The sequence below is a fragment of the Nerophis lumbriciformis genome, linkage group LG23, assembly GCF_033978685.3.
Source record: "Nerophis lumbriciformis linkage group LG23, RoL_Nlum_v2.1, whole genome shotgun sequence".
Lineage (NCBI taxonomy): Eukaryota > Metazoa > Chordata > Actinopteri > Syngnathiformes > Syngnathidae > Nerophis > Nerophis lumbriciformis.
Genome location: NC_084570.2, coordinates 2,961,724 through 2,985,000, shown reverse-complemented (window position 1 = coordinate 2,985,000; position 23,277 = coordinate 2,961,724). Strand labels below are relative to the sequence as shown.

Here is a 23,277-nt window from a genome sequence, read left to right as displayed (position 1 = left end):
TATTCCCCCTTCAAAACAATTATTTTGTAAAAACCGGTCACCTTCCTTCAAAAACTATCTCCTCTGAGCGCGTTTGTCGTTTCGGCTTCAAACTAACACAGGAGAGAGATTAAACCCTTGTGCATAAATTAACAGAACAGTTTTTTTATAACTGCTCCGGTTTTGATTTTATGAGCCTTCAAAGAACCGCTGCGCTGATGCTGCTGCACTGCTGTTTTTGTAAGATGGCTGCTTAAAAGCAGGAAGCACCAACGTGCCCACACAATGCAGACAAGGTAGGTACACTAGACAAAAGTCTTGGGACACTTCAGACTAAAAGTACACAAAAGTATTGGGACACTTAGGACTAGCACCTGCCAAATACGCGGGCCCGAACAACGCTGCTTGCAGCTTTAATTATCTATGTTTCTGTTTGTGTGTCATGATTTCATTTCTATTTTAATTTTTTATTATATATTCTTACTTTCTATTTTTATTTTTATACTTTGTAGCACTTTGAGATTTTAACAAATGTAAAGTGTGTTATAAATGCAATTCATTATTATTATTATGTTAAATACACATTCTCGCTGTGTCCTGCAAATTTGACAGTTGCAAACAAACGAATGCGCCCTCTATGCACTGTATAATTTTTGCTAGCAGTTAATGTCCCTCCCTCCACAGTGCGAAGCCACTTCTAAGTCGGCAATAGTCACCTAAATGATGGCAAATAAACTAAGTTACTTACAAGAATAATTCCTAGAGGACGAGGAATAACTGAACATGTTACACTCCACAGCGTAGGAGGATTTGCCAATACAGTGCGTGATTTTCTGTTACGTCTCCCTAAGAAGAAGAAAAAAAAAAAAAGTGCCCCCTCCTGACTACAAATAGTATACCGTATTTTTCGGACTATAAGTCAAAGTTTTTTTCATAGTTTGGCCGGGGGTGCGACTTATACTCAGGAGCGACATATGTGTGAAATTATTAACACATTACCGTAAAATATCAAATAATATTATCTCATTCACATAAGAGACTAGACGTATAATATTTCATGGGATTTAGCGATTAGGAGTGACAGATTGTTTGGTAAACGTATAGCATGTTCTATATGTTATAGTTATTTGAATGACTCTTACCATAATATGTTACGTTAACAGACCAGGCACATTCTCAGTTGGTTATTTATGCCTCATATAACGTACACTTATTCAGCCTGTTGTTCACTATTCTTTATTTATTTTAAATTGCCTTTCAAATGTCTATTCTTGGTGTTGGGTTTTATCAAATAAATTTCCCCCAAAAATGCGACTTACCGTATTTTCCGCACTATAAGGCGCACCGGATTATTAGCCGCACCTTCAATGAATTACATATTTCATAACTTTGTCCACCAATAAGCCGCCCCGGATTTTAAGCCGCGCCTACGCTGCGCTAAAGGGAATGTCAAAAAAACAGTCAGATAGTTCAGTCAAACTTTAATAATATATTGAAAACCAGCGTTCTAACAACTCTGTCCCAAAATGTACGCAAATGTGCAATCACAAACATAGTAAAATTCAAAATGGTGTAGAGCAATAGCAACATAATGTTGCTCGAACGTTAATGTCACAACACACAAAATAAACATAGCGCTCACCTTCTGAAGTTATTCTTCATTCGTAAATCCTTCGAATTCTTCGTCTTCGGTGTCCGAATTGAAAAGTTGCGCAAGCGTGGGATCCAAAAATGGCCGGCTCCGTCTCGTCGAAGTCATCGGATTCAGTGTCGCTGTTGTTGTGCAGCAGTTCTGTGAATCCTGCCTTCCGGAAAGCTCGGACCACAGTTGTGACCGAAATATCTGCCCAGGCATTTACGATCCACTGGCAAATGTTGGCGTATGTCGTCCGGCGCTGTCTGCCCGTCTTAGTGAAGGTGTGTTCGCCTTCGGAGCTGTGTGAAAAAAGCCACCCGGCCTCTTCGCGTAAACTTCCCTTAACCACTCGCTCATCTTTTCTTCATCCATCCATCCCTTCGAGTTAGCTTTTATGATGACGCCGGCTGGAAAGGTCTCTTTTGGCAAGGTCTTCCTTTTGAATATCACCATGGGTGGAAGTTAGCATGGCAAGCTAGAACCACAGTGAAGGATGACTTCTCATTCCCTGTGGTGCGAATATTCACCGTACGTGCTCCCGTTCCACAGTGCGGTTCACAGGAATATCAGTTGCTGTGAAATACGGTAGTAATCCGTGTGCGGATGGAGAGATTGCGTCTTTTTATGAACCGGATCCTTGTCGCTTAGTAGGAGCCATTTTGTGGTCTTTACAGATGTAAACAGGAAATGAAACGTACGGTGATATCCGCGCGTTTTTTCTTCTTCTTCCGGGGGCGGGTGGTTGCTTACAGTAGAAGAAGAAGCGCTTCCTGTTCTATGGGGGCGGGTGCTTTCCTTGGCGGTTGCTTGCGTAGAAGAAGAAGCGCTTCCTGTTCTACCGGGAAAAAAGATGGCGGCTGTTTACCGAAGTTGCGAGATCGAAACTTTATGAAAATGAATCGTAATAAAGCGCACCGGGTTATAAGGCGCACTGTCAGCTTTTGAGAAAAATTGTGGTTTTTAGGTGCGCCTTATAGTGCGGAAAATACGGTATATATGTTTTTTTCCTTCTTTATTATGCATTTTTGGCCGGTGCGACTTATACTCCGGAGCGACTTATACTCCGGAAAATACGGTGTATCGTTATCGCAGGACGCTGCAATATATATCACGATACTAGATTTTAGGCCATCACAACTTCGAAGATATTTTAGATTTTACACCTCCTGAAGTTAACATCCTGACGAGCCTCTATTCATGCAAATTTGCTTCTGGGCATGCAATGAAGATCAAGGAGAATAGATAATCAGTGTCTTTATACATGGGGTCTCCTAGAACTGCACATGCATGTGTCCCTGCACATGCAGTGGCAAAGTGAATAATTTATCAGCCGCAAAAGCCCCATTCTGTCCTGATTTTTTTCAACGACACTACTTTATCTTCTCCCTTCACCTCCTCTCTGTGCTGATTAAGGAGGGGGTGACCCTTTTTTTTCTGTTGCTATGCAAATAGTAGCACCTTTGGTCCCCCTGAACATTAATATGTGCCAGTGCATTGGCATGTTCACAATGAGCTGCACAATAACTGAAGTTCTTTATGGTTAATTGATTGATCTGTGGGTGAAAATGGTGAGAAGATGGAAAACTCTAGAGCTTACTCTCTCCTTAGGGTTTGACTAGTGCTAAGGCAGCTGAGAATCTGGCCCGAGATGGGCCCAACGCCCTCACTCCTCCCCCAACCACCCCAGAGTGGGTCAAGTTTTGCAAACAGGTAACCCCTTTCTCCAAACTATCGTATGCTTTGTTATATTTTTGTCTGAGAAATGCATGCAAGTTCTGAGGCTGTCTTTGCTTTATGTAGATGTTTGGAGGTTTCTCCATGCTCCTGTGGACTGGGGCGATCCTCTGTTTCTTGGCCTACGGTATCCAGGCAGCCATGGAGGATGAACCCGCCAATGATAACGTATGAACTGTTCTACAAAAGGCGAAATGAAGCAGCTGGTTATTAAAAAGGTGATCAAGGTCTAAATGTTGTTTATTTGCAGTTGTACTTGGGTGTTGTGCTTTCTGCTGTTGTCATCATCACTGGTTGCTTCTCCTACTACCAAGAGGCCAAAAGTTCCAAGATCATGGACTCCTTTAAAAACCTAGTCCCACAGGTGCCCGTTTATTTTCTTTTACTGTCTATTTGCATCTTATTTGTACTACAACACATTTTTAAATGGGAACCGCACTTATTTTTAATTTTGCCCATCATCCACAACACATGTTTTAATAGTAAAAACTGCTAGGAAAAGGCGGCTTGCAATTAAAGTAATATGGATATGATTTATTCCATCTATAAAGCCCTATAAAACTGTCCAACACAGTTTTATATACAGGTACTTGCTGTAAGTATGTGTGTGTGTATATATATATATATATATATATTATATTATATGTATGTATGTGTGTATGTGTGTATATATATATATATATATATATATATATATATGTATGTGTGGGAAAAAAATCACAAGACTATTTCATCTCTACAGGCCTGTTTCATGAGGGGGGGTACCCTCAATCATCAGGAGATTTTAATGGGAGCATTCGCATACCATGGTTTATATAGGGCACAGAGTGGGTGGGTACAGGCTGGCCTAGGGGCGTGGTGATTGGCTCATGTGTTACCTAGGAGGTGTTTCCGTCTATGGCGGCATGTTGTTACAATTTCGCTGCGCTTGTTGAGGGATGACAGGTCTGGACGGTAAATAATAAACAGTTTCTCTTTCAAGCATAGGTTGCATCTTTTATTACCACTATTGTAAGGTGTGCTGGATGCAAGAATTTGCCATGTTATTGAATATTCAACATTATTGTCTTTGAGACAATATGTTGTCTTTAAGACAACATTATTGTCTTAATGTTGAATATTCAATAACATGGCAAATTCTTGCATCCAGCACACCTTACAATAGTGGTAATAAAAGATGCAACCTATGCTTGAAAGAGAAACTGTTTATTATTTACCGTCCAGACCTGTCATCCCTCAACAAGCGCAGCGAAATTGTAACAACATGCCGCCATAGACGGAAACACCTCCTAGGTAACACATGAGCCAATCACCACGCCCCTAGGCCAGCCTGTACCCACCCACTCTGTGCCCTATATAAACCATGGTATGCGAATGCTCCCATTAAAATCACATTGAGGGTACCCCCCCTCATGAAACAGGCCTGTAGAGATGAAATAGTCTTGTGATTTTTTTCCCACACATACATATATTGCGCTCTACTACGGTATCGAGCACTATTTTTTGGATAACCTTATTAAGATATATATATATATATATATATATATATATATATATATATATATATATATATATATATATATATATATATATATATATATATATATATATACACATATACTCTAGAAAGAGGTTCCGCAGCCTCCGAAGCAGAACCTCCGGGTTCTGTAACAGCTTCTTCCCTCAGGCCGTAAGACTCTTGAACGCATCATAATTAAATTATCCCCTCAACTCCCCCCAAAATGGATTAACTCGCTGGAATAAAAAAGACAATATAACATACATCCATAAAGGTGGACGCATGTGAAAAAGTGCAATATATCTATCTGTACAGTAATCTATTTATTTATTTATATATATTTATATCTATTTATTTATTTTATATATATATTATATTTATTATTTATATATATTTATTTATTTATTTATATATGCACCTTATTGCTTTTTTTATCCTGCACTACCATGAGCTTATGTAACGAAATTTCGTTCTTATCTGTGCTGTAAAGTTCAAATTTGAATGACAATAAAAAGGAAGTCTAAGTCTAAGTCTATAATGTAGTAACAGGCACATTCATGATAAGACTGTAATACTTACAGTATTTTGGTAATTTTAAGCATTACCATATATTATTTCCTGGGTATATTGATTTCATAGAGCGCACACAGCATTGGTAGTGTTTGTTACTACGCGCACTGTGAAAGCAATGTCAACAAAAATATAGAGAGCACTTTCTGGTTTTGCTACTACTAATTGCAGACTTTGTGAGAGCCTAGGAGCATTATCATGTAGCACTATTGCTAAATCTTTAAAATAAGAACGTAAAATGGTGACTTAGAATGTTTACTGAAATGCCGACTGATGGGATGGTTGTATCTTTCAGCACAAGACTTGTGCTCTCCATGAGCTGGTAAAGTCAGAATAATCCTCTCTCCTCAGATAAAACAAATAATTCCTAGCATTGTTGCAATGGTTGAGAGCCATATAGTTTCAAGTTGGTAGCATGTGGATTTTCAAACTTCCAGTCTTTCTACTACAGGTAAGAGTCATGATTTATAAACTAGCATTAACTTTTCCTAACTGAAAGGCAATAGAAAAGAAGCAGTTTAAGCTCATTTTTCATTTTATGACGGATCGGAACCAACGTTATTGGCACCTCAAGCTAGTAGCTAGCTTCTTGCTAGTGGTTGGAGAAGCAGTGAAAGCAATGAAGAGTTCCTCTGTTTTGGCTCTTACAATCACAATGTTGCTATAGCTTGCTTAATATGAAGGACATGGCATGTAAAAGGAGTGTTGTTTGCCGTTGTTGGATGTTTTTTAAGAGCACTTTATAGACCAGGGGTCGGCAACCCGCGGCTCCGGAGCCGCATGCGGCTCTTTGATCACTCTGATGCGGCTCAGCAGCTTACTTGCTGAACCCCCCAATTTTCCCGTGAGACTTCCGGATTTCAGTGCCTCTCACAGAAAACTCACGGGATTAATATTCACCGATTTTCACCCTTACGGCTATAATAAGGGCGTGCCATGAAGGTACAACATTTGGCGCCCTCTACAATCTGTATTAACAGCGTGCCAGCCCAACATTTGTTATATAATATACATCTTCTGCTTGCACACGTACGTAACAGCAAGGCATACTTGGTCAACAGCCACACAGGTTACACTGACGGTGACCATATAAAACAACTTTATCACTCTTACTAATAATGCGCCACACTTTGAACCAAAACCAAACAAGAATGACAAACACATTTCAGGAGAACATCTGCACCTTAACACAACATAAACACAACAGAACAAATACCCAGAATCCCATGCAGCCCTGACTCTTCCGGGCTACATTATACACCCCTGCTACCACCAAACCCCGCCCCCACCCCAAGCCTGCTCCCTCACACATCAACCTCCCCCCCCCCCCCTCTCTCTCTCTGTGCGTCGGTTGAGGTGTGCGGGGTTTGGTAGCGGGGGTGTATAATGTATCCCGGAAGAGTTAGGGCTGCATGGGATTCTGGGTATTTGTGCTGTTGTGTTACGGTGCAGATGTTCTCCCGAAATGTGTTTGTCATTCTTGTTTGGTGTGGGTTCACAGTGTGGCGCATTATTAGTAAGAGTGTTAAAGTTGTTTTTATACCGCCACCGTCAGTGTAACCTGTGTGGTTGTTGACCAAGTATGCCTTGCTGTCACCTACGTGAGCAAGCGGAAGCTACATTCAACATGTGGCTGATCAGGCACGCTGGTTGTAGTGGGCGCTATATGCTGTACCATCACGGCACGCATGACGCTGACAAGCGCTATTCATTTAAACCCGCGTGCCGCACCAGCTTAAAAATTCCATAAAAAGGTGTGGGCAGCGTGTCTGAGACCCCTGGTTTATACATCGCACAAAGCAAAAAAAACAACTTTGTATGCAGTGTTATTTCATTTAAAATTTAAAATTTTTTTGCGGCTCCCATTGTTTTCTATAATTTGTGAAACTGGTCAAAATGGCTCTTTGACTGGTAAAGGTTGCCGACCCCTATTATAGACAAAGTAGATGGATTCCATTACTTGCATTGTCTGCTGCCTCATACCAGGAGTAGTCTTTAATTTTTGGTAGGCAGAAAGACATGTGTTCTTGTCTCGCATAAAAATTTTGGATTTTGGGCAAAATACGAAAAAAGTGCAATTCCCCTTTAATGTTTCATAATTTACAGATAAAACCGATTCTTAAGTGTCTGTGTCCATCGTGCCTGTCTCATAGCAAGCACTGGTTGTCCGTGATGGTGAAAAGATGAGCATCAATGCCGAGGTGGTAGTGGTTGGAGATTTAGTGGAGGTTAAAGGTGGAGACAGGATCCCTGCCGATCTAAGGATTATTTCTGCTCATGGCTGCAAGGTAAAAAGACTGGGGAAAAAAAGGTAATTTTTTCTGTTGTGTTTGTGCTATAATTCACAATGTGATTATTCCTAGGTGGACAACTCCTCCCTGACGGGTGAATCGGAGCCTCAGACCCGAACTCCAGATTTCTCCAATGAGAACCCTCTGGAGACCAGGAACATTGCCTTCTTTTCCACCAATTGTGTAGAAGGTAGCAACCAAGCTTCTGTCGAGCAAACAGAAGTTAAGAGTGTTCAAAGAAGAGCAATACACCCATGAAAATGTGAATCTTTTCGACCTTTCCAACAGGAACTGCCCGAGGTATCGTGATCAGCACTGGTGATCGAACAGTCATGGGTCGTATTGCCACGCTTGCCTCCGGACTTGAAGTTGGGCGCACCCCCATTTCCATCGAGATTGAGCACTTCATCCATATCATCACTGGTGTTGCTGTCTTCCTGGGCGTGTCCTTCTTTGTCCTCTCTCTCATCCTTGGGTATTCTTGGTTGGAGGCTGTCATCTTTCTCATTGGCATCATTGTAGCCAACGTGCCAGAGGGTCTCCTGGCTACCGTTACTGTGAGTTCTTGCATTACACTTATAAACCTTCTCTGGCCTCCAGGTCTCTAAACAGGTCTCTCTTCTCCAGGTTTGTCTGACACTGACTGCCAAGCGTATGGCCAAGAAGAACTGCTTGGTAAAGAACCTGGAAGCTGTGGAGACCCTGGGGTCCACCTCTACCATCTGCTCGGACAAGACCGGCACCTTGACCCAGAATAGGATGACAGTGGCTCACATGTGGTTTGACAACCAGATCCATGAGGCTGACACCACTGAGAACCAGAGCGGGACTTCCTTCGACCGAAGCTCCGCCACATGGGCTGCTCTAGCCAGAATTGCTGGCCTCTGTAACCGTGCTGTTTTCCTGGCAGAGCAGAGCAGTGTTCCAATCCTGAAGGTAGGATTGTTGTTTTCATATTCTTTCCGCTTTGAAATTGACAACAAAGCCATATTCCGCAGGGACATAATTAACTTGTGTAACAAAAATCCCGAATGTTATTTTCCAATAATAGTAAGAGTGGTGTTGGATGTTAATTCCAATGTTTGTTGGCCTCACTCCTGTTTTATAACAGCAAATATAAACAGTGCCACTAATAACCTTAGTGCTTTTTATCCTCTCTAGTTTTCATGAAAAATAGTTGGATATTTCCTTCCTTACATTTCTACCACTCTTTATCGTTCCCATCTGCAAGGCTTGCACTTTGTGTTAATGGCAGGTGGTTAATGTTTTCTTCTCCAGAGAGATGTGGCTGGTGATGCATCCGAGTCCGCCCTCCTCAAATGTATTGAGCTGTGCTGTGGATCAGTCCAAGAAATTAGGGAGAAAAATACCAAAATATCAGAAATCCCTTTCAACTCCACCAACAAGTACCAGGTAGATGGAGAGGCCAGTTTAGAATGAGAAAGTGTCTGAATGCTCCAACTAATGCTCCAACTGTTCCCAGCTGTCTATACACAAAAATTCCGCGGCTGAAAGCGAGTCCAACCATCTGCTGGTCATGAAAGGTGCCCCTGAGAGGATATTAGACCGCTGCTCCTCCATCATGATGCAGGGTAAAGAACAGCCTTTGGATGATGAGATGAAAGACGCCTTCCAGAACGCCTACCTGGAACTGGGAGGTTTGGGCGAGAGAGTGCTGGGTAAGGACAAGTGGAATTGTGAAACTCATTATTCATGCAGCAAAAAGACTGATGAGCTATTATTTTTTTAAGGTTTCTGCCATTTCAACCTGCCGGATGACCAGTTCCCAGAGGGCTTTGCTTTCGACACCGAAGAGGTGAACTTCCCTACGGAGAACCTGTGCTTCATCGGCCTCATGTCCATGATCGACCCTCCTCGAGCCGCCGTACCTGATGCTGTCGGCAAATGCAGGAGCGCTGGAATCAAGGTATGCTTTTGGTACTCCACTATTTTAGTCAATAAAGCTTTGCTGTTTTACAAGATTTGACACTTCTTTTTTTAGGTGATCATGGTAACCGGTGATCATCCAATCACAGCAAAGGCCATCGCTAAGGGTGTGGGTATAATTTCTGAAGGCAACGAGACCGTTGAGGACATCGCTGCACGCCTCAACATCCCAATTAATGAGGTCAACCCCAGGTACTGGTTGAAGGAAACCCAGATACATACCATCTTTATGTCTCATCCAGAGTACATCAACCCCCACGTAATTAAAATATCATATATAATTCCACACATACTATCTTTCAGTGCATGCAGAACTTTGAATAAGTGAATAAGTGACCTAAAGTTTGCTATAGGGACGCGAAGGCCTGTGTTGTCCACGGTGGGGACCTGAAGGATCTGAGCCCTGAGCAGCTTGATGACATCCTCAAGTACCACACTGAGATTGTCTTTGCCAGAACCTCACCACAGCAGAAACTGATCATTGTGGAGGGCTGCCAGCGACAGGTGCAAAATTCAGTAGTCTCTGTGCGACATTAACACCCAAGAATCTGTTCCGCAAAATCTCTATTGGTCTTTGCTCCTTCCTCACCCTGCAGGGAGCCATTGTTGCCGTGACTGGTGATGGCGTCAATGACTCTCCAGCTCTGAAGAAGGCCGATATCGGGGTCGCCATGGGGATTGCTGGATCTGATGTCTCCAAGCAAGCTGCTGACATGATCCTGCTGGATGACAACTTTGCTTCCATTGTGACAGGAGTGGAAGAAGGTGACTTGTCGCCCCCAAGCTGACTAAGCTAAACATATATTTATTAATGAACATTTGTCTTCTAATGATCAGGTCGTTTGATCTTTGACAACTTGAAGAAGTCTATCGCTTACACTCTGACCAGTAACATCCCTGAGATCACCCCGTTCCTCCTCTTCATCTGTGCCAGCATCCCCCTCCCTCTGGGAACTGTCACCATCCTCTGTATCGACCTGGGAACTGACATGGTGGGTGTCTTCTTGAGTTGCTGTTGTAGGTTTGAGTTGTGTCTGTGCATAGCTAAGGTCTGTAATTTGTGGCCCAGGTTCCCGCTATCTCATTGGCTTACGAAGCAGCCGAGAGCGACATTATGAAGAGGCAGCCCAGAAACCCCAAAACAGACAAACTGGTGAACGAGAGGCTCATCAGCATCGCCTATGGACAGATTGGTAATGTTTATAATCCAAACTAATAATTCTGTATATTTTGCGAGATTCTTCTGGCGGCTATTTATCAAAGTCCTAGATAACTAGAAGAGCAGCACACACCAGAAATAGGCCAATGCTGATAGAGAGCTGTGTGTTTGGAAATGATCACCTCTTTGGTCGCGAAGACACAAATAGGTTGGAGTCGAGCTATACCTTTTTATAAATAAAATACAATCAGGCAACAGGCATATACTGAACATAAGCTGTATTATTCCTTTATTTTTTTAACATAATTTAGTGCACGGGATCCTCCATTTACTAACTTAAGTGGTTCTTGAACATGGTTTGTAAATAGAAAAGTGCGTATATGAAAGCAATTTTCTTCATAAGAAACCATGTAAACGTGAAGAATGGGTTCCAGCCAATGTTCCCTCTAATTTTTATGTGTAAGCAGTGAGCAACACTGTGGCCACAAAAGCAGCACACCTGTCCCAAACCTGACTAAATAACAAGTTAAATGTTTTATTATTATAAACAAAGGACAGCAGTAAAATTCCATTACATTATTTTCTAATACAAGTGTTTTGACCCACTTACAATGACGATAACGAAAAATATTGTTTTTCATGAGCTGTGTACTAGTATTGTACTTCTGGGTGGAGGTCCTGCTTTGGAAATAATTTGTACCCCTTTCAGATATCGCATTTAGTTCCCATTAAAACATTCACATTTTGCACAATGAGACGTAAGCTTGCGATCATGTGTACATTAATTTCTGTTTGTAAAATATATATTTTTATTAGTATTTCTTTAATGTAAAACACCATTTCATGATTAATATTTGTAAATTGAGATTCTTAATAAATGACACTAGAATAAGCACATTTTATTGGTAAATCATAATGTAACGACCTAGAATTACACATTATGTGTGGTGGAGTTGTCTTTTTGTGTGGCTGCAAATGCATCACTGGCTAAGTGCCATATGTGCATGTGTTGGCGCAAGTGAGAAAGAGCAAGCGGCTGCTGTTTATATGACGGATGACAAAGTTGGTTTTGGTCGGGTTTGTGTGGCAGAAAAAGACCAGTTTTGCTAGATGGAAATGTTTTACCAATGTCTTTGGTCATGTGTTTATGGCCGACAATTAAGAGTTTTGTTCAATAAAGTGATCGATGGATGTCATGTCCTCCTTAAAGCGTCTCAACAGACAATAATTGAACAGTGATGACGAAAACTGTTTTCTCTGTTGTGGCCGCTTGTCAGTTACATTGAAAATTGTTATGCGCTTATTTTTTAATTTGATTTTGTGCGTGGCATAGATTCGCCGTGTGCAGAGAACGCGTGAGCAATGCGCAGTTGCAAAGGCGCACACCTTAGAGGGAATGTTGGTTCCAGCATCGACAAAAGTCCATATTTTTGTGAAAGTTGTACACTTTGAACACAATATAAAGTGTTAAACAGTACTGCTGGGTTCGCCAACCCGTCGTTCGCGATAGACAAGTCGATATTTGGGACCCTACCGGTCGATCGTAAAAGTATTAGAAAAAAATATGTTTTAATATGACATCAGTGATACCCCACGAAAGTGACAAACAGACACACCAACAGTTAGCTTCTACAGTTGTTGTGCCCAAAGTGCAGCACAGGGGCCTGTCACTTGTTTGTCATTGGCCCTATAGGCACATTACCAAAAAAACACCAATAAAAATTGTGAAAACAGCAAAAAGCACAATGAAAAAAACCCGAAATATATATATATATTTTACTACTCAATATGAGTCCAAACAAAGCAAAGATATATATATATATATATATATATACAGGTAAAAGCCAGTAAATTAGAATATTTTGAAAAACTTGATTTATTTCAGTAATTGCATTCAAAAGGTGTAACTTGTACATTATATTTATTCATTGCACACAGACTGATGCATTCAAATGTTTATTTCATTTAATTTTGATGATTTGAAGTGGCAACAAATGAAAATCCAAAATTCCGTGTGTCACAAAATTAGAATATTACTTAAGGCTAATACAAAAAAGGGATTTTTAGAAATGTTGGCCAACTGAAAAGTATGAAAATGAAAAATATGAGCATGTACAATACTCAATACTTGGTTGGAGCTCCTTTTGCCTCAATTACTGCGTTAATGCGGCGTGGCATGGAGTCGATGAGTTTCTGGCACTGCTCAGGTGTTATGAGAGCCCAGGTTGCTCTGATAGTGGCCTTCAACTCTTCTACGTTTTTGGGTCTGGCATTCTGCATCTTCCTTTTCACAATACCCCACAGATTTTCTATGGGGCTAAGGTCAGGGGAGTTGGCGGGCCAATTTAGAACAGAAATACCATGGTCCGTAAACCAGGCACGGGTAGATTTTGCGCTGTGTGCAGGCGCCAAGTCCTGTTGAACTTGAAATCTCCATCTCCATAGAGCAGGTCAGCAGCAGGAAGCATGAAGTGCTCTAAAACTTGCTGGTAGACGGCTGCGTTGACCCTGGATCTCAGGAAACAGAGTGGACCGACACCAGCAGATGACATGGCACCCCAAACCATCACCCAACCATGCAAATTTTGCATTTCCTTTGGAAATCGAGGTCCCAGAGTCTGGAGGAAGACAGGAGAGGCACAGGATCCACATTGCCTGAAGTCTAGTGTAAAGTTTCCACCATCAGTGATGGTTTGGGGTGCCATGTCATCTGCTGGTGTCGGTCCACTCTGTTTCCTGAGATCCAGGGTCAACGCAGCCGTCTACCAGCAAGTTTTAGAGCACTTCATGCTTCCTGCTGCTGACCTGCTCTATGGAGATGGAGATTTCAAGTTCCAACAGGACTTGGCGCCTGCACACAGCGCAAAATCTACCCGTGCCTGGTTTACGGACCATGGTATTTCTGTTCTAAATTGGCCCGCCAACTCCCCTGACCTTAGCCCCATAGAAAATCTGTGGGGTATTGTGAAAAGGAAGATGCAGAATGCCAGACCCAAAAACGCAGAAGAGTTGAAGGCCACTATCAGAGCAACCTGGGCTCTCATAACACCTGAGCAGTGCCAGAAACTCATCGACTCCATGCCACGCCGCATTAACGCAGTAATTGAGGCAAAAGGAGCTCCAACCAAGTATTGAGTATTGTACATGCTCATATTTTTCAATTTCATACTTTTCAGTTGGCCAACATTTCTAAAAATCCCTTTTTTGTATTAGCCTTAAGTAATATTCTAATTTTGTGACACACGGAATTTTGGATTTTTATTTGTTGCCACTTCAAATCATCAAAATTAAATGAAATAAACATTTGAATGCATCAGTCTGTGTGCAATGAATAAATATAATGTACAAGTTACACCTTTTGAATGCAATTACTGAAATAAATCAAGTTTTTCAAAATATTCTAATTTACTGGCTTTTACCTGTGTATATATATATCAGAATAGTTTTATTGCCATTGTTTGAGAACAGGTTCACAAACTAGGAATTTTTCTTGGTGCAATCGCGCAACATAAAACACATAACACAGATTTGGTAATAACAAGAGCTGTAACTGAGCTATCAGATCTTGTTATAGACTTAGAAGGAATTCAAAGGAGCTACTGTTAGGAGTTATTGTTTATGTGCCTGATGGCCGAGGGGAAAAAACTGTTCAGGTGGCGGGAGGTGTGGGTCTGGATGGACCGTAGTCTCCTGCCTGAGGGGAGAGGGGAGAATAGTGTGTGTCCAGGGTGAGAAGAGTCAGCTGTGATCCGACCCACACGCCTCCTGGTCCTGGAGGAGAGCAAGTCCTGGAGGGATGGGAGCTTGCAGCCAATCACCTTCTCAGCAGCACGTACGAGGCGCTGCAGTCGATGCTTATCCTGGACTGTGGCGCCGGGGAACCACACGGTGATGGAGGAGGTCAGGATGTACTCGATGATGGCTGAGTAAAACTGCACCAGCATCTCGGTCGGCACCTTAAGTTTCCTCAGCTGCCGCAGGAAGTACATCCTCTGCTGGGCCTTCTTGATGAGGGAGCTGATGAGGTCTTGGGTGATGGTGGTGCCCAAGAAACGGAAGGAGTCCACAATGGAGACCGGGGTGGGAGAGTCATATATATATATATATATATATATATATATATATATATATATAATATATATATATATATATATATATATGTATGTGTGGGAAAAAAATCACAAGACTATTTCATCTCTACAGGCCTGTTTCATGAGGGGGGGTACCCTCAATCATCAGGAGATTTTAATGGGAGCATTCGCATACCATGGTTTATATAGGGCACAGAGTGGGTGGGTACAGGCTGGCCTAGGGGCGTGGTGATTGGCTCATGTGTTGCCTAGGAGGTGTTTCCGTCTATGGCGGCATGTTGTTACAATTTCGCTGCGCTTGTTGAGGGATGACAGGTCTGGACGGTAAATAATAAACAGTTTTTCTTTCAAGCATAGGTTGCATCTTTTATTACCACTATTGTAAGGTGTGCTGGATGCAAGAATTTGCCATGTTATTGAATATTCAACATTATTGTCTTTGAGGTCCCAAATGTGTTTGCTGAGTTCTGTGGTATTTCGCAGGTTTTTGTTCCTGAAAGAAGCCTTGTGATTGTTCCATCTGGTTTTGAATTCACCCTCGGTTAATCCTACATATGTGTCGGATGTGTTAATGTCCTTGCGTATTACCTTAGATTGGTAGACAACTGCTGTTTTTAAGCACCCCCCGTTGAGGGGGCAATCAGGTTATATATATATATATATATATATATATATATATACGTATGTGTATATATGAGGAGGCAGTGTTGACAACGCTGTGGATACCTCTTGAATGTTTCAAACCATACATTGCTTTGTTTGGACTCATATTGAGTAGTAAAATGCTGTAAAAAAGGCAAAAAAAAAATACATAAAATCAAAAAGTAGCACAATTGCTAAGAGCAGCACTGAATAAGCACAGAGATCCCATAATCAATAGATGGATGAAACGTTCGTACACGGAGACTAGATTCAAACACCGAAGCATATTTTTATTTGGTCTGTGATTTGTAAATCTATAAGTTCACACAATGAAGGGTAAAACAAGTTTTTACTGTAAAACAAGTTTTTACTGTAATTTGAACAAAAGGCCTTCAAAGGGTAAAAAAAACAAAAATGTTACTATTATTGTTTAGGGCTGAAGTCGATTGAGATGTTTGAGCTAAGAAAGGGAAAATAAAGAGTCTAAATTGTTGGAATGTTTAAAAAATGAAGGACTTGTATGCATACTTGCCAACCCTCCCGATTTTCCCGGGAGAGCCCGAATTTCAGTGCCCCTCCCGAAAATATCCCCGGGGCAACCATTCTCCCAAATTTCTCCCGATTTCCACCCGGACAACAATATTGCGTGCCTTAAAGGCACTGCCTTTAGCGTCCTCTACAACCTGTCGTCACGTCCGCTTTTCCTCCATACAAACAGCGTCACATAATATATGCGGCTTTTACACACACATAAGTGAATGCAAGGCATACTTGATCAACAGCCATACAGGTCACACTGAGGGTGGCCGTATAAACAACTTTAACACTGTTACAAATATGCGCCACACTGTGAACCCACAACAAACAAGAAATGACAAACACATTTCGGGAGAACATCGGCACAATATAAACACAACAGAACAAATACCCAGAATCCCTTGCAGCACTAACTCTTCCGGGACGCTACAATATACACTCCCGCTACCACCAAACTCCGCCCACCTCAACCCCCCCTCAAGGTTGGCAAGTATGCTTGTATGTCCTCTGGTTCTCCTGCAGATGCCCTCCCACCTCGCCTGTTTAAGGAGGTACTTGCTACTATTGGATCAAGTGTCCTTAACATTATCAATAGTAGCCTCTCTTCTGGAATAGTTCCAGTAGAGTTTAAACATGCAGTGGTACGACCTCTGCTTAAAAAACCCAGCCTCGACCCCTCTCTCCTCTCTAACTTCAGACCTATCTCTAATCTTCCATACATTTCCAAAATATTAGAGAAGGTTGTCTACAGTCAGTTGTTGCCCTTCTTAGAGGATAATGCTATCACTGAGCTGTTCCAGTCCGGTTTTAAAGCCCTCCACAGCACAGAGTCAGCGCTTCTACAAGTTTTTAACGATATCCTCCTGTCCACTGATTCTGGTAAATATGTTGTCCTGGTGCTTGTAGATCTGTCTGCTGCGTTCAACACCGTCGACCACGCCACCTTAATCACTCGTCTTGAGAACTGTGTGGGCATTAAGGGCGCCGCCCTCAACTGGTTCCGGTCGTACCTAACCGACAGGAGTTTTTGTGTAAAAGTAGACAGTTTTATGTCGTCCACAGCTCCTTTACCACATGGGGTCCCCCAGGGCTCAATCCTTGCCCCAATTTTATTTGCGCTTTACCTTCTCCCCCTTGGTTCTATTTTTAGGAAGTACCAGTATTGCATTTCATTTTTATGCCGATGATTGCCAGATTTATTTTCCCATGGCACAAAATAACACGGTTCAACGTCTTATTGACTGCCTGCACGACATCAAAGTCTGGCTTTCAGCTAACTTCCTGAGCCTAAATGAAGATAAAACAGAAGTTATGTTGTTCGGTCCAAGTCGCTCTCCCTCCCCCAACGTTGACCTCGGCACTCTGACCCCGTATCTCAGCGACACTGTCACAAACCTGGGGGTAAAGTTTGACTCAGATTTTAAATTCGAAAAACAAATCAGCAGCGTCGTTCAAAAAAGCTTTTATCAATTACGCCAAATAGCGAAAGTGAAACCGCTTCTATCAAGACATGATCTTGAGAAATTAATCCACGCTTTTATCTCGACTCGTCTTGATTATTGTAATGCCCTGTATGTTGGCATTAGCCAGGCCTCCCTCGCCCGCCTGCAGCTCGTGCAGAACTCTGCTGCTCGTCTGCTAACACAGACCCGCAGACGTGAGCACATCACCCCTATTTTAGCGTCCCTTCACTGGCTCCCTGTGCGTTACCGAATACATTTTAAGCTCCTTTTATTTGTTTTTAAATGTCTAAACAACCTCGCGCCAACCTATCTCTCCGACCTCCTTCAGCCTTACTGCCCCACCCGATCCTTAAGATCAGCCGATCAGCTGCTGTTGACGGTCCCTGACACAAGGCTGAAGCTTAGAGGTGACAGAGCTTTCGCCGTTGCTGCTCCCAAGCTCTGGAACGACCTACCCCTGAGTGTTAGACAAGCCTCCTCTCTTCCTGTTTTTAAATCTCTCTTAAAAACATACTTTTATTCCATGGCTTTTAACACTGAGTGATATCCATCCTGCAATGGCGCCCCATAATACACCTGCTGTGATCCTGTTTTTATGTTTTTATGTTTTTATTAATTCTATTTTAATTATTTATTTTTTATCGTGTTCTGTTTGTGTTGTGTTGTGTTTGCTCGGTACTCGTTTTATCTTTTAACCTGCTCATTGTACAGCACTTTGGCTACCCCTGTGGTAAATTTTAAATGTGCTCTATAAATAAAGTTGATTTGATTTGATTTGATTTGTTTGGCCTTGAAGTATTCTGTACCACTGTTTCATTGGCATTATTAAATATAACATGACAAAACCTTCTTAGGAAAAATAATGTATACTAGAGTACATTATGGCCAAAATTACAGTAAGAATTTACTCAAAGGGCAAACGAGTCTGCCTTTGTCCCCTGAGGGTTAAAAACCAAACTGTCCTATTATTCATCTTACAGGACTCTTATAATTCCTTGTACTGGAAGACTGATAAATGTTCCCACTCTAATTTGACTCATTGACTATATGACAAATGGTCTTAATTTGCCCCAAAGACCACCAACCAGACTAATTGGCTAACTTTATCACGTATTGATCTCGCATTCAGTTTCAGGATACGCCGTTTATCAGAAGTTTTCTACATCATTAATTGTCCTTCTGCCAATTGTTGTGATGTGTTTTCTGCCTCCAATGATGTCACCGCTGGCAGGCATGATCCAGGCGCTCGCAGGCTTCTTCACCTACTTTGTGATCCTGGCTGAGAACGGCTTCCTGCCTATGACGCTGCTCGGGATCCGCGTTTCCTGGGACAACAAGTACTGCAACGACCTGGAAGACAGCTATGGGCAGCAGTGGGTCAGTCCAACAGGACATCTTGTTTTAGTCACGATAGCAGGTCTTCATTTTCCTGTCCTTACAGACCTACGAGCAGAGGAAGATCGTGGAGTTCACCTGCCACACGGCCTTCTTCGCCAGCATTGTGGTGGTACAGTGGGCCGATCTGATCATCTGCAAGACCAGGAGGAACTCTGTCTTCCAGCAGGGCATGAAGTCAGTAAAATAGGATGTTTTAACACTTGAAGCTTGGTCGGTCTTTCTGACTGTATTGATGCCACCATGATGTTTACATCACTCAGGAACAAGATCTTGATCTTTGGTCTGTTTGCGGAGACTGCCCTGGCGGCCTTCCTCTCCTACTGCCCCGGCATGGACGTCGCCCTCAGAATGTATCCTCTCAAGTGAGTGGGACGCCATAAAGTCATGTGATCGGCACACAGGGTCTAAATACGTCGTGTGTACGTACGCGTCTTTTCCCAGGCCCAACTGGTGGTTCTGCGCCTTCCCGTACTCCCTGCTCATCTTTATCTATGATGAAATCCGCAAGCTGATCATTAGACGCAGCCCAGGAGGTGAGCTCATGAACTTATTATTCTGATAGGACAAAAAGTGCATGACAGCAGGTGTATGTGTTTGTGTCGACATAGACACTTTTGACACTACACTTGTGTGGACGGTAGGGGGGTAACGGTACACAAAAATGTTGGTTCGGTACGTACCTCGGTTTAGAGCATACTTGCCAACCCTCCCGGATTTTCCGGGAGACTCCCGCAATTCAGCGCCTCTCCAGAAAACCTCCCGGGACAAATTTTCTCCCAAAAATCTCCCGAAATTCAGCATATAAACAGCATACCTGCCCAATCACATTATAACTGTAGAATGATGGAGGGCGAGTTCTTGGTTTCTTATGTGGGTTTATTGTTAGACAGTTTCATTAACGTCCTCCCACAACAGCAGTCACGTTTTGGTATACCGTAAAGCAGTTCGTCTGCCGTAAACAGCAATGTTGTGACACTCTTAAACAGGACAATACTGCCATCTAGTGCATTTGATGAAAGCACTTTTGTGCGTGCCACACAGCAATGCATCATCAGAGAGGGTGTTCAGCATGGTTAGAAAAATAGTGACAGAGAATAGAACAAGGATGGACAATTCAACCCTTAACTCAACAACGAGTAGATGAGTGTTATGTGTGTGTATATGTGTAAATAAATGAACACTGAAAATATATATAATAAAATAAATATATGTATATATATTTATATATATGTATATGGCTAGAATTCACTGAACGTTAAGTATTTCTTATATATATATATATATATATATACATTTATATATATATATATGTATATATATATATATATATATATAATAAAATAAATATATATATATATTTATATATATGTATGTATATATATATATATATATATATATATATATATATATATATATATATATATAGCTAGAATTCACTGAACGTCAAGTATTTCTTATATATATATATATATATATATATATATATATATATATATATATATATATATATATGAAATACTTGGACTTGGTGAATTCTAGCTGTAAATATACTCCTCCCCTTTTAGCCACGCCCCCAACCACGCCCCCGTCCCACCCCGACCACGCCCACTCCCCTCCCCCCACCTCCCGAAATCGGAGGTCTCAAGGTTGGCAAGTATGGTTTAGAGGTCACGGTTCGGTTCATTTTCGGTACAGTAAGAAAACAACAAAATATACATTTTGGGGTTATTTATTTACCAAATTTGTCAACAATGGCTTTATCCTTTTAACATTGGGAACACTATAATAATTCTGCCCACGTTAATCAACATTAAACTGCCTCAAGTTGTTGCTCAGATTAAATAAAATGACAAAACTTTTCTTCTACATATAAAAAGTGCAACATTAAACGGTTTCAAGTCAACTCATCATGCTTCATTTATTACAGCATTTGGGAAGCCTGTAGTTGATTTTTATTATGTAAATGTTATATTTCTATTAACATGTGATAACACTAAATTGGCCCTAGTGTGTGAATGTGAGTGTAAATGTTGTCTGGCTATCTGTGTTGGCCCTGTGATGAGGTGGCGACTTGTCCAGGGTGTACCCCGCCTTCTGCCCGATTGTAGCTGAGATAGGCTCCAGCGCCCACCGCGACCCCAAAGGGAATAAGCGGTAGAAAATGGATGGATGGATGTGATAGCAGGGACCCTGCCATTCAAAACTAGGCTGCTCCATTACTAATGATTAATGTAACTATAGCTGACAAAATAGTACAATAGCAATAGGAGATACTATTCATCCCTGAACACCATCGAGTTCATGTAGGCTTAATGATGCAGTTACATTATTATATCAACTATCACTGGGACGGCGTGGCGAAGTTGGTAGAGTAGCCGTGCCAGCAATCGGAGGGTTGCTGGTTACTGGGGTTCAATCCCCACCTTCTACCATCCTAGTCACGTCCGTTGTGTCCTTGGGCAAGACACTTCACCCCTTGCTCCTGATGGCTGCTGGTTAGCGCCTTGCATGGCAGCTCCCTCCATCAGTGTGTGAATGGGTGAATGTGGAAATACTGTCAAAGCGCTTTGAGTACCTTGAAGGTAGAAAAGCGCTATAAAGTATAACCCATTTATCATTTATTTATCATCAGAGACAGAAACTCTTCATTTAACACAATGTCCTTTTTTGCTGCTTCAACACAGCTCAATCAACACAGAAAAAGGTAAAGTGAAATAACAGACAGACAGGGCTTTGCTGTCCGTAACACACACACACACCGCAAAATGAGCTAACGTTACGCTAAAAGCGAATTAGCCTTCACCTCAAGGCAGGACTGCGAGCGAGCCGAGCTGCCTTTTATATTTCTAGAAGGTCAACGGGCTCATAGTGATGTTACTAGTAGTTGACTGGGAGGTGTTTATTATAATTTGGGGAGAGTCCGCTGCCTGATGATTACCCGCTAAACGCTAAGCACTGACTACATGCGCTCTGAATACGCACTGCTGATTGGCTGTTACCGCTCTGTTTGTAACCAATCAGATGGTTGTGTGGGTGGGACAATGCTGGGTGCTGTGTAGAGGACTGACAGAGACCGAGACAGAAGGAAGTGAAGGCGGCTACTTAATATGTTCGTGTGGAAACTCGTTCGGTACACCTCCGAACCGAACCGAAACTGTTCAATACAAATACACATACCATTACACCCCTAGTGGACGGAGATCGTTTTAACCCCAAATGCGTGCGGACACGACCTCAGTCCGATGTGTGTTTTCTGCTCTCGTCTGTAGGTTGGGTGGAGCGAGAGACCTACTACTAAAGACTCATCAGCCTGTCAGCTTGCATCTACTCCCGTCGTTGCATGAATATTGTCTTGCTGCTCGGAATAAAATGTTAACCTCTGTGGGAATTAAAAAAAAAAAAACCCCAGTCGGAACGTGTTTTTATATTAGCGAATGCTTGATACTACTATTAGGTAAAAACTGAGATGGAACGTGCTGATATATGATAATGCTAATAATGACATGAACACTGAATATTGACTTTGACTATGCGTGCCTTGTTTCTGAAACAGGACCAATTTTATACATGTTTTTAACAGTTATAAACGTTCAATAAAATGCGCTTGAGTCAGGTCCCACATGTTTGCTGTGTCTTTATTGCTGGTGTTTTTTTTGTTTCTTTTTTTGGGGGGGGGGCGGGTTCAGTTAGTTACACTGCAAAAAGTCAGTGTGAACTAAGCAAAATTATCTGCCAATAGAACAAATGGCTTGTCAAGATTGTCCTGAACAAGTAAAATTAGCTAACCTCAATGAACCCAAAAATACCTTAAAATAAGTATATTCTCACTAATAACAAGTGCACTTTTCTTGGTAGAAAAAAAAAAAGAGACATTTTTGCTCTATGTTGAAAAATATTCTTATATTAAGTAAATGCTAGTGCCATTATCTTGACTTAATGATATGCGCTCGGCATTACTTTTCTTGAAACCAGCAAACTTATACTAAAAACTAATTTATTGTTCTTAATGGAAAGGCAACAAGGCAACCGCTTGTTACTCTCGGGGTCTCCTAGCCGCTCAGGCAAATCATATTGTCTAAAAATGCATTTTTCCATGGATAACATGACATCATCGCGCCAAGTGCGTGCTCTTTCAGTCAATTAGTGCGCATATATACAGCCCGGCCCCCGGCCAACATTTTTTAATTGTAATTTTGAAGAATTCATCTGAATCTATTTCTGTTCAAAATAGTTAGAAATGTCACATGTTAAATGTTTAAATATTAACTGTCAGTTTACTGTACTGTGCCAACTGTACTACTATATGAGTAC

At 41.7% G+C, this 23,277-nt stretch overlaps 1 protein-coding gene across 1 annotated transcript in view; it reads left to right on the top strand.

Annotated features, from left to right (window-relative positions):
* Positions 1–22,583, top strand: part of LOC133622517 (sodium/potassium-transporting ATPase subunit alpha-1) — a 61,877-nt gene extending 39,294 nt beyond the window's left edge. The window contains exons 4-23 of the mRNA XM_061985332.2: positions 3,224–3,325; positions 3,416–3,517; positions 3,600–3,713; positions 7,592–7,726; positions 7,802–7,919; positions 8,018–8,286; positions 8,357–8,665; positions 9,008–9,142; positions 9,213–9,408; positions 9,481–9,656; positions 9,732–9,868; positions 10,030–10,180; positions 10,273–10,441; positions 10,514–10,668; positions 10,746–10,869; positions 18,800–18,945; positions 19,010–19,140; positions 19,227–19,328; positions 19,408–19,499; positions 22,236–22,583. Of these exons, the coding sequence (XP_061841316.1) occupies positions 3,224–3,325; positions 3,416–3,517; positions 3,600–3,713; positions 7,592–7,726; positions 7,802–7,919; positions 8,018–8,286; positions 8,357–8,665; positions 9,008–9,142; positions 9,213–9,408; positions 9,481–9,656; positions 9,732–9,868; positions 10,030–10,180; positions 10,273–10,441; positions 10,514–10,668; positions 10,746–10,869; positions 18,800–18,945; positions 19,010–19,140; positions 19,227–19,328; positions 19,408–19,499; positions 22,236–22,264 (2,892 nt within the window). The 3' untranslated portion in view covers positions 22,265–22,583. The remainder of the gene's footprint in view (positions 1–3,223; positions 3,326–3,415; positions 3,518–3,599; positions 3,714–7,591; positions 7,727–7,801; positions 7,920–8,017; positions 8,287–8,356; positions 8,666–9,007; positions 9,143–9,212; positions 9,409–9,480; positions 9,657–9,731; positions 9,869–10,029; positions 10,181–10,272; positions 10,442–10,513; positions 10,669–10,745; positions 10,870–18,799; positions 18,946–19,009; positions 19,141–19,226; positions 19,329–19,407; positions 19,500–22,235) is intronic.
* The last annotated feature ends 694 nt before the right edge of the window (positions 22,584–23,277 follow it).